The sequence below is a fragment of the Ambystoma mexicanum genome, chromosome 8 (genome assembly GCF_040938575.1).
Source record: "Ambystoma mexicanum isolate Mex_15411 chromosome 8, UKY_AmexF1_1, whole genome shotgun sequence".
Taxonomy (NCBI): domain Eukaryota; kingdom Metazoa; phylum Chordata; class Amphibia; order Caudata; family Ambystomatidae; genus Ambystoma; species Ambystoma mexicanum.
This window is the reverse complement of record NC_090929.1, coordinates 1,103,473,254-1,103,492,362: the sequence shown is the minus strand read 5'-3', so window position 1 is coordinate 1,103,492,362 and position 19,109 is coordinate 1,103,473,254. Positions and strand designations below refer to the sequence as shown.

Sequence of the window (19,109 nt, the reverse complement as noted above, 5' to 3'; positions counted from 1 at the left end):
AGTCGCCAGGGCAACTTCCACTTGGAAACGGACGGCCCTAGTCGTCCGTGTGCAGGAAAGCGGGGCATGACAGCTATGGAAGTTCTGAAGATTCTCAGGATCTAAGTTAGATTTTTTTCAGGAGCCCAGTGACCATGGCCTTTTTTCAACTCCAACGGTACTAAACCAGATGATAATGATTTATTCACAAACTGGGTCATGAACAATGAGATTTCGGAATCTAAACGTTTTGCCACACGTGCTGGTAAAGGAAACAGTGTGTCATTAGTAGGTATAGGCCGATTTGACCGACAAAAAATGGTCGCAATGACCAAAAGTTCTAAAAATGCTACCACCAAAGTTTCGAACACCAAAAGTTTGAACCTTTGGTGGTAGCATGGTAAAAAAAAACAGGGGCATCGCCCCACTCACTACACTTCATCTTATAGTGAGCGGGGGTTGCGGGGACACCCCGCAGCCTTCCGTTTCAAAAAAAGAAAAAAATCAAGAAATGGGGGCTGTAGGCGTGTCCCCTGCCTCGCCCCCTCACTTTACTTTATGGTATAGTGAGTGGGGGCTGCGGGGGACACCCCTGCAACCTTCTGTTTAAAAAAAAAATATATATACAAGAAAAAAAGGACTCTGTGGCGCTGGTTCCCGATCACTGAAGTGAAAGGGAACTGGGGCTGCAGGAACCCAGTGTGAACATGAAGGTAAGTGGGGTTTGTTTATGTTGGGGGTGTGGGTGGGGGTATTATGGTTGTGTTGTGTGTGTGGGTGTGAGTATGTATGTGTGTTTGCATGAGAAAGGTGCAAACTTTTGGTAGTTTGCACCTTTCTCATGTGAACGTTTCAGCCGCGGTAGTTTCTACCACGGCCAAATCACTTAGATTCTCATCAGTAGGCTTTAGCCCTTCTAGTAGGGACTGAATATTCCACTCAAACTGGTAAAAATTCGAAAGGAGGGGCACAGTGAGTATCATCTGTATCCCTCATCATAGGCACATGATGGTGGCAATTATCAAAGCCAATTACCTGAGATTGGTTAAGGGAGATTTTTTCCTGTAGGAGTTCAATTTTATTTTTTAAAAATAAATGGAATGCATTGGCCTGGGCAAAGGAGATTTCTGAGGAACAAGTTGGGTGGCAGAACTCGAAGATAATGGAGAACATCTCGATGGATGAATGAAGGAATAACCAATGTGCCAAGGAGGATGGCCCACAAAGCAGAAACAGTGATGGAGAGGCCACCGGGGAGTCAGAGTAATCTCCCTAATGGATTAAATCAGCCCAACGGGGAAGGGAGTGGGTAGCCAGCCAACAAAGAACAGTCCCATGATGGAGGTGGCCCAGGACCTCCCAAGATTGAGTTGTAGTGACGCACACCAATCATCCAGGCCATGGAGCACCCACCTCAACCTTGAGGTTCTTGGTCCAGGAGGATTTCTCAGGGAGGCATCACAGCAAAGGTCAGGAAACAGTTCCAAGGTGCAAAAGGCAGTCCAACCAGCGAGGGGCTCCAAAACCACTCCAATCATTCTACTGTCCAAAAAATGATTAAACCCAATCTCATAGATTTTTTTTAAATCTATTTTTAGAATGTGGTTGTATATTCTTGTTTGCGCACTTCATCACAATTCTATCATTGCAATGAGTATTTGTCTTCTGTGTATGGGGAAATCTGATTTCAAAATCTTACTTTTACCTATTTTCAGGGGCTCTAGGTGCAAGATGGATCTAATTTTCTAAAGTTTTGTCTCCAAAGCTTTCAAATGCCATACTTGAAGTGATGATAGAAGATTAGGAATCATATGGCTCTCAGAAGGCCTAGCTATTTACCCATTCAGTATAGTATGTGTCTTTTATCTCACGGATCAGTAAGTTCCAAGGTAGCTTAAGTGTGGAAAGAGGCTTTGCACTCTACAAAACTATGATAATTTGATATGAAGAAGTGTTCTCTGATTTCCAGATTCAGTGTTCAGGAATCATAGCCATAAAGGAACTGGCACAAAGGGTGGCCACAACTAGGTTGCTTCATTGGGCTTTAAACATGAGTGGCAGCACATATCTAATGGGAGAAAGGAATAAAAGATGTCATGGATAGATGATAAAGGAGGTGCATGAAATGGGAACTAATGTTACAAGGGGCAAGCATGTGCTGTGCACTGATGGCACAAGATGCAGTCTCTGATGCAATAATAGACTGTATATGGGACCATACAGTCTGGTAATACCATTAAAAACTATTTGGTGTAATGCTTTTGCAGTCTTGACCAATGTGGAAGGGGCGTGTTGCATGTGTGCGGTGCAGATAGCTTTCCATTGTATGTCAATTTTTCTAATATTTTCCTTTTAAAGTTTCTTTAACGTTATGTCTTTTGAGGTTTCAAAAATAGGGCTATTGTTACCCCACTCCTGGGGCCTCAAACAATATAGCTGTTATCAGGTTTTATAAATATCACATTCTTAGGTATCAGAAAGCAAAACTATCCTTCAATGTTAGGGAGATGTATCATTGTTATGCTTCACCCCTTCCCCAAGTGAGACCCCCAGCACTTTCTGTTGGACTTCTGGACATGTTTCTTTAAATCCTAAATGAGTGGAGCCTTTTTCCACTCATTCAGTTTTTTAGGCTCTGACTTTTTGAATGCTATTCTTTGTATTCTACCTATACTATGGAGTATGTGTACTCCATAGCTCTTAAAGGCATCTGTGTTTTACAACTGCAGCACACAACTCCTCATGGGCAGTGTTGCTGGGGAACCTTAGGGTCCTCCTTTAAGATTATTTTTAAATATCCCCAATTAACTACAGTTCTCAGGGATAGAGATATACTTAGTATATCTCCCAAAACCTTACTGAGAGATTGCCAGACACCACCTTCGGTGGAGTGCCAAATGGATTCCTAGCACCCCCCTTATTTCTGCTCCTTTGACTTTTTAGTCACATAGACAATCACCTAGTTATGGCTGGTGGCAGTGGATGTGTTCTACCAACTATTGTGTATTTTTTGGTACCACAGGCTATGTACATGTCTCGGTGATGCACAATAAGGGCACCCAAGTACCAACTTGGGACCCTCCTTCTTTTTTCGCCATTGCTACCGTGGTTGTTCATTGTCAGCCCTTCTACCATTCTGAGAGGGGGTGGCCTGCCAGGAACCCTTGGGTAGCCCTTCCTAGACTCCAGAGTGTCTGGGCAGGCCAGAAGTAGGAGAGGAGTTTTCCACCCCCTGTCCTTTGTCTGCCAGAGTGCTCCCACAGGGGATCTGGCTGTCCTGATTGGGCAAACACCCCTTTCTATAAAATGCTGAGAGAGATTGCAGAGGAGTGTGTGCTGAAACTGTATAAAAGTTGAGGCTTCTGGAATAAAAAGCAAGTCGACCACTGGAAGCTGAAGTAACCAAAGAAGACGTCCAGAGCTGCCTGCAGACCCTTTGCAACACTGTGTAGCGACCACTGCTGTCCTGACCCCATTTTCTGTGCAACAGGAGCTCCGAAGAGGACTCCCTCTTTCCTTTGGCTGGTGGAGTTCCAAGACTAACTTTGAAACGAGCCATCTCCCAAGGTCCTAGGAGTTTCCAGAGCTGCAGAACCCCAATATCGGGAGACCTGCTGCCCATTTCAGTGCATCATCATGGAAAGGCCGAATCCGTACAAATCTTTGCTGAACCCATAAGGACACTCCAGAGATCCGATCCAACTCGCCCAGACCCCCTCATCAGTGTGGGGGGGACTGCAGGAAGCGAAGAAGACTGACCGGGTGGTCCGTTTCCTTTGTTGGTGCTACAGAAAAGGTGCCAAAACAGCAGAGTGAACCAGGAAGTTACTGAAAGTCGTACTACAGATCCTCCATCGAGACTGCTGATGAGAGATCCCGTTCATTGTCTTGCCTTCAGTCAGCAGACCAAGGAATCTGGAGGTCGAGTCCAGAGCTGCAGCATCATGGAGCATCTAGCACAAACATTTTCTTCTAACCTAAGATACTCTGGGGGGAAAAAGGTATTGCTTACCTGATTCCAAGAAGTTGCTGCATAGCATTGCAATGCACGTAGAGTTGTCCAGGGCACTCCCTCTTACCTCCGACCCAAGCCGCTGCTTGTGTCCCTTCCTCGGGTCTGTTTTAAGGTCTCCCTTGTTAGTTGTTAATTTGCTGCTTCAATAACACTAGAGACTGGAAGAAATCCACAGGAACTTTTGATAATTCGCTGATTGTCAAGACTTCAAGCCCTCTCCGAACTGCCTTTAGCTAGGGTTGCGTTTTGGCACTTAAAAGATTTACTATGTGAAGAAGCTCCAAATGTAACCGCGAACAAACACAAAAGTGAAAATGCCCTTTCAAGTGTATTATCAAGTATTCCTAAGTGTTCTAGTATAAACGTCTGAAGTATTCTTGTGTAAATTATAAATATATACTTGTATGTTTAAGTGCTTCTTTGCTGTGTCTGTCTAACTACATTCAGTGTACTTAGGTTTATTTTAAGAGGAAGATGTGAGCAGTAGCTGACTGCTCTGCCACACTACCAAGGTCCTGAGCTAGTACAAACTGATTCTAAGAGTTGGTGAACTACAAACCACTGGGATAGCTTACTAAAGTCTTAAGGCAATTAGAACTTTAGGAAAACTCCCCTAACATTCAAGATTACACAGACTTTACAGCCTTGAGCTTCAGGCAGCAGAACTATCCCTCAAGGTGACACGTCTACAAGGGAGTTGTCTGGTGTGGGGGTGGAGCAGGGGTGCTTAAAGTGTGCAGTTGGCAAAATGCTGTGCTCTAGTAGTCAATCTCGTTGTCTTGCAGGGAATCTGCGGAAAGTGAGCTGACGTTCCTGGGTCTCCTCATAATGAGGAATGTGCTGAAACCAGAGACTGCTCCTGTAATCCACCTGCTGCGTAATGCAAACATCCGCACTGTCATGGTGACAGGTAGGATGCCACAGTAATGAACAATTATTCTGTTAAGTTGTTCCCCACATTTAAAATGTTCTTTAATGGTACATTGTGAACAACCCCTACTTTAAGGTTGTTCTGGTGCTCTCACTACAAACTAAAGTGTCCTTTCTTTCTCTTTTGTTGTTTTTTCATCCTATGTCATGTGTGAAATTTCTCTTATGCTAATCCAATTTTATGAAGGGCACTTCCGCTGTTGAGGCAGTTTTATGGTGCTGTTAGAAGAGAATCTTGGATAGACTAATTACAGAGTAAAATGTCATGACTTCAGTCTGTGTTATGTGTGGGTCTAGTGTTTCACATGAAAGTGCGTCATGCCATCTAATAAAAGGGGCTCTGCTAGCACGCACAAGGGAGTACAGCAGAGCCCCAGGAAGCAGCATCACGAGTCTGTGTCATTCCCTTTGGGTTCTGTGCCGCGGCCTAGCCTGGCAGCCTGGCCTGGGTGGCCCCAGTGCTGAGGCTGCTGTTGCTGAGGTGCTCCCCAGCCTGGTGCTTACCGTTGCGGTGATCCGGACGGTGCCGGGTGATCCCCGCCAGCGTTCCCCTCCGTGACCGCGGTGTCCTCGTGTGTTGTCGGGTGCTCCCGACACCATCTGTGGCCCGCCCCGGTGACTGGAGGCGGGCCACCACAGTCTGCATCCGATTGTGTCTTGATTTGTCATTGCTGAAGGGGTACTCGGATATACGAGGATGCTGTTTGCTCTCAGCAGTGTCCGTTTCAAACCCTAATAAATTACTTCCCCCTCATAGATCCCCACTGACATATATTCCCAGGTTGACATTCTTCTTTTTAGGGCAGCCTGAAGAAGAGCACAACTTCCTCCTCTCTATCATGGGTTGAGGAAGATCTGCGCCAGCAGCGTAATCTTTCATAGGGAGAAACAAAAAAACAAGAGATCTTAAAGTAACAGTTTGACTATGTTGGATCTTCCAAATATCCCCTGCTGATGTGTAGCCCACAATCGCACTGGTCAGAGCTGTTAAACACGCCACTGCACACAAAGACCAACTTTGGAGCCTGTTGAGATTGATTTTCAGAATCTGCCCTGTGGACAGATTCTGAGGTCACCCTATTCTAATGAACAAGGACAAACACCAATGGCTAGCCAAACTCTATCTGGGTAGTATGACTGAATAGCAAGGCTTAAACTAAGCAGGGTGTGGGAGTGGTCAAGGGTTCAGTTAAGCACATCACAAACAGAGCACTCTTAATAATTCTAGTTAGGCAGGGTACAAAAATAGTTATTTATTTAGGCCTTACACAGTGATGTGTGATTTGCATAGCTCTTTCACCAAAGCGCTTTACAGAGAACCTACTTACATACAACATAGTTGCCAACATAACTTATTCCAATCTCTAGGTGCTTATCCAGTCCAGGTTTGTCTTTGCATTCTGGGGCGTGTAGTCCCAGTTTGATAATGGGGAAAAGTGGAACTAAAAGTCCCAGAATGCAAAGGAAGAAAAACCAGGACTGGATAAGCACCGACAGATTGGAATGGGTCATGTTGGCAAGTATGATACAATATCACCCAACTGACATTGGTACTCAATTATCGACCTCAGAAGGATGAAAACCTGAGTTGGCCGGGATTCTAACCTGTGACCTGCATATCACACACAGATCACAGCAGCGAGCACTCAACGCGCTGATCTAACTTACCAGCAGCTCTTATCAATATAAAAACACAGGTAGGTAACACACCAAGACATTGGGCCTCATTGCGAGGCCGGCGGTAAACATGCCGAAAATTCCGGCAGGTTACCGCCGGACTCATATTACCATACCGCCTCCGTGATTGCCGGAATACCCGGGGCATTACAACCCCGGTGACCCAGTGATTCCGGAGGCGGAATTCTGTTAATCCCCATTCTCATGGAGTCCCATAGGACTCCATGGGAATGGGGAAGTGGAAGCACCGGCACCATGCTGTAATGGTGCCTGTGTTTCCATGTGACACCATGTGACACCTCCCGCCTGCATGACTCTTAATCAGCCAGCCCGGAAAGGTGGTGATGGGTTTACCACCACCGTTCTTTCCGGACCGGTAGGGTCGTAATGAGGCCTCTTCACTATTATATAGATTCACCTTTGGATGCTCTGCTAAATGCAAGAACACTTTACTTTCAAGCACAGTTAGACATATTTTTCAAGGCATTGTAGTGTAGTAAAGCAAGTGAATAAAGAAAATAGAACCAGGTAATTAATGAAGACTTTGGTTACTTCTTTCTTCTCAACCTATTGGTTCTCAAACACCGTACAGAACCTTAGAACTTAGATTCTAACCATAAAAAATCCTTCCCTAGCTAGAAAAAAAGGCACTGTGTGCTCTTAGTCAGAGGTCCCAATGAAAGTATTTTCCAAGAGGTTAGGAGTCTTTTAGAAAGTTGAACAGCTGTTGGTTTGTGCTAAAAGTAGTTGTAAGTGTTTCAAAGTTCAATAGAAACCAGAGGCAATCCTTAAAAAGACCCTCTCCCAATCCAACCATGTTAGGGGAGACCCAAGGGAGGCTACCAGGTCATAACACCACCGTTCAGGGCTAGGCAAGGGAGGGATAGGGCTAGGACTTTATGCCCATACAATCCTACCCTATGTATGTTTACTCACGCCCTGCACTCCAATTCAGTCTGGAACCACAGTGGAAGTTTTCTGAAATTGCTGGGACTTCTGAATTTGTGCCTTGGTTCTGTTGGAGGAAGCACAAGGGTTGTGGGTGCCCAGGTCTCTTCAGGCATCTGGTTCTTGGGTCTGGCTAGTGCACAAATCCCTCCAATGGATCGGATTTTGAAACTCAATGCACACTAGCTTCAGAACCACCAATTCTGCAACAACCTCAGGGGACTCCCAGGATGCGACGCAGGTGGTGATCAGTGATGGCCACTTAAACAAAATGGTAGAAGACCACCTTCCTGGAGACAACAAAGTGGTCCTGCAAGACTGTGATAGAGAGCTGCAACTTCAGTGAATGCTTCTTCTTCTCTAAGTTGAGAATCTGCAGGTCTCCAAGTCTCAACTCAGAATAGCGACCATTGCAATGTAGAAGGTGTTCTCATTGCTGGAACCCAGGGATTCTGCGCTCAGGTGGCAAGGGGCGGACCATCACTTTGGATTTCAACCCTTGGGGCGGACAAGCGATGGATGATCTCCTGCCTAAAGGATCTCTGTGGACCTTGGGGCATGGGGGGCCCTAGAGGTGAGACTTGGTATTCCCCCTCCCCTACTTCAACTCCTTACGGACACCCCCTCAGCTTTGTAGGATACTGTTATGCCAACTCCCGACAACCTTATCCCAGGATGCCAACAGGACGGAACAAATTCTACCTCACACAACACTGGTGAGGAATACCCCTTCTTTATCAAACAACTTTCAAAAGTTAGCTTTTTCTTACTACAGGAGAAAATGGCATCCCCACCGTTTTTTTTCCTTTTTTTCCGCTTTTTTCTTTTAATTTGTTTTTTTTACATAATCCGTACGCCTATCCCAATCTACTTTGTAGGACACTACAACACCCATGATCCTCACCCTTCCTACTCTATCAGTACTACTGGGCCAAAGAAGATCAGGAACTGAGTCGTGAGGATTACCTCTGAATATTTTCAGTGGCTCTGTCCCGGTAATGTGGCCAGGCAAGGTCAGGCCTCACTTTCCAATCATCCCCACCTGAAACCTGTTAACTTCCCCGCCTGGGATAAAAGGCAGAGCACACAGGTACACTCTGAGCGAGGCTGGGAGCGAGAAGGGACCGGACTTCAGGAGCTGCTGTGAATGCGAGATTGGAGGGCAGAAAGCCAGAGGACAATGCTAGCAGTGGAGACGTCTCAAGAAAGCCAGGCAAAAGAACCGTACTTGTAACAAGCAGCTGATAACCCGAGCTGGAAGTCATCCTTCTGGGTAACCTTGATGAAAAGCCTGCTTCCCTCCCGGTGAATGATTGAATTGGGGAGGTTCAATAAAGCTACAAGTAAAGGAACCTTGAACTCGGACATGTGAATAATATTAAAACACAGCCGTTGAGTTAACAAAAGAGAAGAACAAAGGCCTGGTGATTTTTGCTTGAAAGTAACTGTATCAAGACAAGGTTGCACGTAATACGGTAACCGCGTGTAAAAAGAAGATCAACGCTTTAAAGAGACAGTGCAATACAATTTACACAGAGTGGTCCTGCTTTTGGATACAGCACAGTCGAAAGTCTCTGTAGTAACAAGCCTGTCTATACAAAGTCCAGAGGCAAAAGGGATGGTTGGAAATCGAAAATAACGTGGGTTGAAGCTTGCGCCAAATCAATGGGAGATTGGGTGAACTGTGGAAAAGGTATTGAAGGTGAAGAGGGAGTCAGGATCATACCATCGCCCCCCATCCCCTCGTCAAATTCATGACGAGAAGAAAAGCCAGGAAACACCGCAATCATCCATTCTCTTTCGGACGAATCCCAAGTGCACCTATGAGTGACAAATACGTTGAGAGATATTCCCTCGGCCAGCCATACAGATCAAATGCGGTACAGATCTATCCATGTGTTGGATGAAGAGCTGCAGGCCATGGTCAGAGACGCCTATGTGGACAGCCTGGACTAAAGCAACAAGTAGCCATGTTGCTGACGTCATAAGAGACACCACGAAATAGCAGCGTTAGACATGAAGCACATGTGCCATCTGCACTTCGGGACACAAACACATACTCAAATACATGAATACGAGCATACAGTTCTATAGTAGAGGACAGGTGCATATACATACTGTCATTGCTTTTATTATTTTAGTCTTTGGCCAAATGCAGCAACGCAAAAACTGCAAGGCACAAGAGATCCTGAGCAAAGCTTGCAGATGCTTAAATGCAAATGACTCTATGGGACTGAGGAGCACCTATGGGCCCTGACAGAGGCAAGTGTCACTAACCTATAGAGAATATAGTATAGCATGGACCACTGAGCAAGGGACGAGTTGAGCTAATTCAGGCTGCACAGAGAGCAAGATGTGTGGGACAGGACCCGCAGCCAAGGTCGAGAGATACGGATGGCATTCCAATCCCCAGATGACAATGGGACCTGCTGCAAGAAAAGGGAATAAATCCTCATAATTCAGAGCTCAAATTTGTGGTCTCCAAACACGTCATGCGGCCGAAGCAGACAGTGGACAGTGATCGGCAGTGGGAAAGGAGAGCCGGTCTCAGGCATACAAACACAAACTGCAGCAAGTATGCAACAAGTGTTGCGCCAATCAGGAGAATATTCTCGTAAGGCAAAGGTGGTGCACTCAAGATACAAAACAGACACATACTCGTTCTCATCACCTTGAAGAGGTACACAGTGAGCTGCGAACCATTTTGTGTCCCAGGCCTCAGGATGTCAGCTCTAGCCAAACAGTTTAGTACCCTAGGGGTGGGTAGCAACAAGCGAGAACCAATGGCAAGTTCACAACTCTGCAACAATGATATAGAGAATTGGGTATGGAACAGGCCAGCCACCTGACATGGAAGAACCAGTAGAATAACATATATATGTACCCATATAGGTTATTGGGCACCTGACAGCCAATCCCATGCTGTGATAGGTTTCTGAGAGAGGCCCAAGTAATGACATAGCAGTGATGTGTTTGTTAGACAAAAGTGGCCTTCACGCCATTTGCTGTGTGATATGCTGTAACTTCTTGAGTTCTTCTATCGATCCCTGTTGGTTTTGACTATAATAAACCACAGTTTGAACTTGCCATTGACTGAGTCCTCCATGTATGCTGGGGCAGGGTGTTGGGCCCTCCAAGTCTGCGAACTGCCAGTATCCCTCTGACATAACTGGGAGTTCTCCCCAACAAAGGCCAGAGCCCAACTGATGGAGGCTCATGTGAAAGATAAAAGGTCAGAGTCTGACTGAGGGAAAGCAGTAATATGAGTGGCTGGAGCCTGACAGAGAAAAGCCCATAATCTTGTAACTATAAGTACCAGAAAGCATTGGGAGAAAGTGAAGGTAACGGTTGTCATTTTGCCTTGCACCTTTTTGTATTAGAATGAGGGCAGGCATTAGGTTTAGAACATGTTGTTTTGATTGTACTGACTAGGACGGTTTTACTATTGCTTTATGGTCAAGTTTACTCCCACTTTACATTTAGGGCCAGGTAGGATGTCTAACTGCTAGTCTAGTTCCTGCCAGTCTAGGGGTGAAACCACCATTGAAGGTCTTCTTGAGGGCTAACCATATCTGGAAAATAACAGCCACCTCAGGGCAGGAAGATCATCAAAATGCAAGTTGGCCAAAGGACAGGCGAAACACTTGTGGCACATATTTAGTACTGTGTATGTTACCAAGCTGTAAGATGCAAATGTGACTGAGACAACAAAAAAGAAAACTTACTGTAAAAGTATCCGCTCCCGCCAGTCCATCCTGGACGAATCATGCAAGTAACCAACATTAGCTCAAAACAAGGCTACATGAACACAAAGTGTTATTATCAGAAACACAAATTCATCTAAAGTATGGCGCTCTGCCTCTAAGAGTGGCTGGTGCTAGGAAAACAAATTTAGCCAAATCCGTTAATTATCAAAAGCACACTAGCCCCTATGCGGTTGTAACACTACAAAAAAACACATAACGAGCAGGTACAAAAAGATCCCAGCACACAAAACCTTGCTACTTTAAAATGACATCTTTATTATAACACTTCACAGCACATCATTGAAAACAAGGGTGAAATAATTCACCCCTGTGACAGCCATAAGGTTGTAGAAAAGTCACTCACTCCTAGTGTGGAAAAAAGTCACGCGGTCCGCCTGAATGCTCTGGCTTTCTCTGACTGTTGAAATCCAATTGTGCCGGTAACACCATAGAGTTTAAAAGGGGAAGACATTTGCAAAAACGTTTCAATTCCTGTTGCAGCACGTGTTTAGCAGTCATGTGACCATATATATATATATATATATTACTAGAAATGATGTTAATACTCAGAGAGAAAATCTCTGTTTATGTGCGGTAAAACAGGTGAATTGTAGCGCTTAATCCTGCCTCTGTTAAAAATTAATACATTCAAAAAATCGGTGTACATTTTGATGCACTAATGTGCTTGTTTGTTATTACATGGCTGAAAGCAGCTGAAATGGCCGCAATCAGGCATAAGCTCCCCCTAGGGGCAAGCGCTTACAAGCCTTGGAGCACTCGGCAGCGGTCATCAACCAACCTATTAAAGGGCAAGTGCCTAAGATTAACGAAACAGCAGGGTTCAGATCCTCTGTTCCTGCCATTTGTTTCGACACCTAAATAAGTAACATTTTCTGATTCATTGTCTAAACAGTAATCATAGGTCAGCAGTCACTTGTTGCTAGGTTTAAAGCATCTTCCGAAAAGGTGCACCATGATAATTCGGTTTCAATCACCAATTAAATTGTGCAAAATTTGCAAATAGGAAAAGGAAGAATACCTGATTCGACCAAGTCCCATAGTAGAAACCAAAGTGTTTCTACTGCACTTCATTGATGGTGATGTGTGAAGAAAAAATAAACAAAACTTTACAATGGAGAACAAAGTTCTCCTGCTCTGATAATTATAGGGACTGATTAGTGCCCACAAAACAGATGAGCTTAGCAAGGTAAGTAGAACAAAAAGGCTTCACTTACCTCCAAAAGCCAGGAAAAGTTCAAAACAATAGCAAAAAGAGCCCCTGATGTTTTTTTGAGGAAAAAACGCAAAAAGTAAAGTCTTTCCTAACCGAGCCCATTGAATAATACACAGAGTTCAGGGAACACCTTTCTGCAAAAGACAAAGCTAGTGTGCATCCTGATGAAGAAAGGTGACTGTTTTGAGTGGGACCACACCTGCTCAACTGTGTTTGAAGACCTCAAATGTGACATCAGTTCTTTCTGTGGCTTGCACCAATTTTGTCCACAATTGCTCACGGTTCTTACAGTTGAAGCCATGGCCTGTGGATTGGGGGCTACCATGATGCAAGTGAAAACTCTAAAGAAAACATAAAAGCTTGTCCATAATCATGGACTTCTAAAGAATTAGTCTTGGATTGAGAGGGTGATTACTTGCTTGTTCTTGGGCCACAGAACATTTCTGCGCCCATGTATGGGGCATGAGATTTCCCCTGTGTACTGACCAATAGCCCCTTAGCCACATTCTATCACCAGGTGGCACCAATTAAGTAAACGCCACTTGCTAGACTGGCAGCAAATTGCAAGAATTGTAGCTGAAGGTATTTCCCAGTGTGGTGTAAAAAGTAGGTGAACTGCCTGTCCATACTCCAAGTTTAGCACATGACCCGGAATAAGCATGTGTGTTGTAGCGACTATAGATATTCCACGTAACATGGAATGCAGCATCAATGATTCCTAGTTGCTCTTAGCAGAGCGACAGATCCTGACTTAGTGCATCCAGCTCTACATAAGAGACGAATGGCCAGCAGAGAACCTGGTCATTTGTCCTGGCATGTCACACCAGAAATTATTCATGAGTGTGGACTTAGAATAAGCACTAGCAAACTCATTCCACCATCCCCTTTGCAACAAACTCATCTCGTTAGCGGATAGGAGTCCCCTAGGCATTGCCTTCTGCGAAAGGTAGCTTTCAGAGTCACTGGTGTCTGGCTAGGGATAGCAAATTCGAGCAATTCATAGCATCCTGTACCACTCTTGACTATCCTCTTTCAAAAGTTAATGTGGTCCGCTACAGTGCAGGCATGGACTTTATTGGGCCCCTCGATAACATGTCTCCAAAGGAAAAACACTGTAGTGTAGGTCTGAGGGAATACACCTTGGAAATTATCTAATCCGATTTCTCCAGGAAAAAACAACCACTGCCACATCACCCTGATGACTTAAATGCAGAGTCGTTGCTAGGGGGGGGGGGCTAAGGGGGCTATAGCCCCTGGTCTTTTGGTTGTAGCCCCTGATAGAATCTCAGGAGCTACAGCCAAAAGACTAGCTAGCCCCCAGTCCCGACACTTCCGACATCAGCGTAGCCCCGGGTCTTTTCCAGACCTAGCAACACCCCTGCTTAAATGCCTCATAAACAAATGCCCTCACTACCTGCTGTCCACCCATGGTGTACAGTTCAATGGCATGACATCCTTCTTGTGAGGCAACGGGATTAAGCACCGTCATTCTAAACTGTGTCACCCATGTGAGGAATGGCCTTGTCTAGCAAGTGAAGAGATTCTTCAACGAAAGCTTACAACTGACAAGGGCATCTAAGACAGACCATCTCATTGGACGTCCAGTTAGCCATTTACTTGCATAGAATTATAAAGAAGGCCATGACAGATGTCTCTTCCCCCTTACCCTGATAATTCTAGAAACACAGTTCTGACTATAACATGGTCAAATTATAAACGGTATATCTACCAGTAAACCAGACACTGCTCACATACTCATAAACAAGCAGTTTCCACACAAAATATCGAGTAAAGAATAATGCTGGAATACCCACCAATAGAACCGGGAGACCAAAATGTTGAATAAACCAAAGATGCAACACCCAGGACTTACCCCCTCCTCAGGGCTAGCTTTAGTGGCGCTAGTGCCACCGGGCAGTGAAACAAAACAACGCGACTCCACATCCCCCCACCCTACTCCCTGCACATCCCTTGGTCAATGCCAAGGGGGCAGGGCATTTTGCTGCAATTTCTTTTTTTTTTTTTTAAACTTCCCGCTCCAGTTCTGCAGAAGGGAGTTAGGAATAGGACGCTGATGCTAATACATCAGCCCCCTATTCTAATGAAAATCGTCCACCCCCCATGCTGGAAGGGGAGGTAATCGCTGTGCAATAGGTACCGATGCGAAAGCATCAGCGCCCCATTACTAATAAATGCTCCCCGCTCCTGCGCTGGAAAGCTCAGTGCCAGCACAAGAGCGGGCACATTTAATTTCAATAGGGTGCCTGCCACGCCTTCTCCCACCACACCAGCTCAGGGAGCCTTTGAAAGATTCCCCAGAGATGGCATGGCGGGTGGCTAATGGCACCCCGGAAAGTCCTGCCCTAAGGCCATCCCTGCCTCTCCCGTCCCCGTAAAACCTTTGCAGAAAAGAATTCTAAACACTGACTTTGGAAAATGCGCAGCTTGAAACAGGTGCCTCCATCATTACAGAACTTTCTTATCCTTCCTGTATGGAAGGGAAGGGGGCTGCTTTCATCCTCCCCACCTTCGTGGGATGTGTCCCTCAGCACAATGCATGCACAGCCAGCAAGCATTGCATGGTACTGAAAGGCATACGGGACGATATTGCCATACATTTTCAGCATTGCAATATTACATTGGTGCCACCGGCGATGCCTTTTTAACTGCCTTTACTGGCCAGAATGCAATTGCGCTACACAGATATGTGGTTATGAGTTACAAGGCAGGGCCGGCCTTGGATGTTGCAGTGCCTGGGTGAAACAAAATGGGAAGGAAGGGGCGCCGCCAAATTTGAGGTTTCTCAGCATGGGGCAGTCTTTCAAAGGCTGCACCCGTGCTGATGTAGCAGTGGTGCCCTGTTGCAAGGGAAAGCAACCCACTCCTGTGCTACAGCAGGAAGTTTGACTTCAACAGAGCACCGCTGCAACACCAGCATGGGGTAACCTGTCCCATGCTGGCGTAGCAGTAGCGCCTATTGAAATGGAAAGCACCCCGCTTTCATGCTGGAGCACTCTGCGTCAGCACAAGAGCGGGGTGCATTTAATTTCAATAGGGTGCCTTCACCACACCAGCTTGGGTGAGCCCTTGAAAGGCTCTCCCGGGCTTGCGTGACAGGGGCGACTAATGTGGTTCCCTAAACGACCGGCTGTCGCCCATGCCTAAAGCCGGCCGTGGGCCGAGGTGCACACTGGCTCCTAATTGGGTGCCCTTTATGGTGCCATTTGCAGTCTAAACAAAAGGCAACTTTCACCATAGACTGATTCTGGTGTAATTATCTTGTACTACATCAGCACCGCCTGGCTCAGTTTCTCCACTTTGCTCGACTGTGGTTTTCTCTTTCTTTCATGGCTCTGGCTTTCTGCATCTGTCACATAGCACTGGTAATCTAGGTTTCACTGTCTGATGCGCCATGTCCTCCTAGGACATTCTACTTATTCCCCGTGTATTCTTATTTTGTGGCTTGGACAGAGAGTGCTCCCTTTATGCCTGGTGTGCAATCTCCATGTCCTCCGATTGCTTCTGATTGTCTGTCACTATCTGGCTTCTATGCTGCTAGGTTATCCAATCGTTCATGATCATTTTGACATGCAACATTATAGCTTGCACATAGGTTTGTGGCAGACATGGATTAGCAATTGTTAGGAAAGAATTTCTTTTTGCTGCTTTCCTCACATAGACTTCTATGGAAAACCCTTTCTTGTGGCTTTGTTTGGACTCCTGACCTGACTTTTTGGAGAGAAGTAAAGCTGCCTGCTTTACTTCCCTTGTCTTGTTGATCATTCTTATAGGGAAACTCACTAGTCAATAAGACTATCAGTACTAAGAGTGAATTTATTTTGTTACAAATGCACACCTCACTCAAAAGTGAAGTATAGAACGGCCACCAGGGGGCGCATGGAGGAGAGACGCAAGTTCTCCTGACACCAAAACCAGCGAATGTGCCCCCATCTGCCTACCCCTAGTGACCACTGCAATGCTCCCCAGTCTGCAGACATCCCGGAGCACACTGGGGAAAAATCTGATTGAAATCGGACTCTGTTCTAGAGAAACATCCCTGGGACTGGTGGCTCCCAACCGAAGGCAAAAAGTGTGTCTCTTGCCGCCACCCTTCCGGAACACTGTGGACGGCCGGCTGCCACGCAGGAAAACAAAGAATCAGCATTGGCGATCCGTAGCTGCAACAAGGAGCCCCCGATTACCAGTCCGAATTGGCAGGTCCCCGTGCAGAGGCCTCAGAGGTATTTCTCCATAATCCACTGTAAGACCGAGACAATGCAACTTGCCTGACTCCAACGGCCCAAGCCTGTGCATGTAATCCTGCTGCAGCACCCTGCGCACACGCCGCAATCGCTGGTTCCCACCCCAGGACTTCCATACAGCTCACTGTTTGGGATACAGTGACCCCGGGCCTACCTCACAACCGGGGACGCAGTGAAAAATACTTCCAATAACTATGGCTGCTGTAGACAGTGCATGCTTTGGGCCATCTTGCCCTTCCTCCTCCCTCTGCCTCCCGCTGCACTGCCCGTGGTCTCCACACATCACCGGGGACACTGACGACTGCTTCTCTACAGCAGTGCACAAACCTACTGCTGCACAGGTACTCTACCGGACTACAGTCAATCAACGTAGTGTCACTCCACACAATCACGCAGTTAGTTGACACCAGACTGAAATTACCTGCAATTGCGTGACCCCCTGTGGACTCCTAACAATTTGCCTTGAAATCTGAACTGAAGGCAATACCGGACAGACACCTTCGAGAGGAGAGGACCCGCCCCCAATCCTCTACGTGCTACGGATTACAAGACCCTGAAAAAGTGCCCTGAGCACTCTGCCCCACATCTGGCTCCCACACATTGCGAGAAGTATCGTGCCAAAGCAGTGATGAGGCACGCCTCCACCCCATTCCAGTGAATAGCCCACTACCACCTCGGCCCCCTCTATACGGAAATAGAGGCAGTCATACCTTACCACTTGGCAAAGCAACTGAACCCGCACACTGTGCGCATCAGCCTACTGGATGGCCTTCTCTTCCCCCCAATAAAGAACCACCTCCAGGAGGCCGTCAATCCTCCTGCTACCAACGTGATCAGGTGCCTGTTTTGTGGACACGCTGCCTGTCTCCAGAACAAACTGCGAGGTGCATGAAGAACGGACAACTGTGACGGTCTTGCACTCTGGAGATGCCATAACAAGCGCCAGACGCAGCCCCTGTTGCCCTAGTCCCGGTCTGGGAGTATCAGACGGGCACACGTACAAGCCCACAACCCCATATCCTAAGGCTGCAGAACCTCCGATAGACCCCAACCAACTTTGCCTAAGAGCCAATTTGAAAAAGAAACACGAAGACCCAACAGAGACTCAAACCAACTCCCCAGGGTAACCCGGAAAGAGCGCAGAAGGTGTGAGGCCCCTGAATCAGGGTGCTCCTCTTACCTGTGGATGCAACATCTGGGTCGACCAGACACACTTGGAAACGGCACCGAAATCACAGAATGGTGACCTAGACCCTGAGATCCTACATACAGTCCGGTCACGGGCCACTCCCTGGAAGCTGTGAGACCAGAATTGAGAACCCTTCGCCAGAACAGCCCCGAGACACCTTAACTTCACCCTTCTGGCTTCCCATACTACGATACCATTAAAAGCACTTGGTGATCACACCCTAATGAGCCAGGTGGCAAAGGACACACCAGCGCATGGAGTGTAAGGACAGACTAGCCAGATTTGCATTACCTGGAGGGCACAATAGTGACTCCACTAACTCTCCGGCAACAATGGCAGCGGAAATGCAGAATTTGATGGCTACCAAGGGGGATCTCGCTGCACTCATGGATGAAATTAGGGGCATGCGTACTGATATTGGAAACAAAGTGTACAAGATCACCAGCAGGATGGATAAAATGGAGGACAGGCTCACTGAAGTTGAGCACAACCAATCATTCGTTGACACTATCGAAACACAAATGGACGTACGACTCAACGAAATAGAACGCTGCGAGGCGGACATAACATTGTAGATGGATGACTTTGAGAACCGGGAGAGGAGGAACAACCTCCGCTTCTTTGGAATCCCAGAAAGAGAAGGAGTGACCGAAGGCGATTTAAAGAACACTATACACCAGATCCTAAAGCAACTGTTCAATGATGAATCCATTGATACCACAAAAATCGATAGGCTTCACAGAGCCGGTGGACCGACTGGAGGCACGAGATCTGTTCTAGTTCATTTTCATAATTACCCAGACACACAAAATTCTTGAGAAAGCTAAAACGAAGGAAGCAATAAAAATGGACATGGCACAAATTACCGTATACCAAGATCTCTCATCCCTCACCATTGCAAAGAGACGACTATGTATGTATGCCGCTAACCAAGTGGCTTAAGTAAAAAGGAACATGCTACAGGTAGGGTTATCCAATCTCCATCAAGTATGAACTTGATGGGCAAAGGCACAAACTCGTCATGGACCAAGAAATCAACAATGCTATAAGGGAACCAGTAGGAGGGGAAGAAAGCGCTTCGGACAACCAGTCCTAACCCGAGAGGAACGATGGGTGGCAAACCAAGAGA

At 46.4% G+C, this 19,109-nt stretch overlaps 1 protein-coding gene across 5 annotated transcripts in view; it reads left to right on the top strand.

The window, feature by feature from the left end:
* ATP13A2 (ATPase cation transporting 13A2) overlaps positions 1-19,109 on the top strand; it is a 749,950-nt gene that overhangs the window by 595,350 nt on the left and 135,491 nt on the right. For all 5 annotated transcript variants that reach the window (XM_069611124.1, XM_069611127.1, XM_069611125.1 and 2 more), the window contains exon 20: positions 4,780-4,904. In XM_069611124.1, coding sequence (XP_069467225.1) covers positions 4,780-4,904 — 125 coding nt within the window. The remainder of the gene's footprint in view (positions 1-4,779; positions 4,905-19,109) is intronic.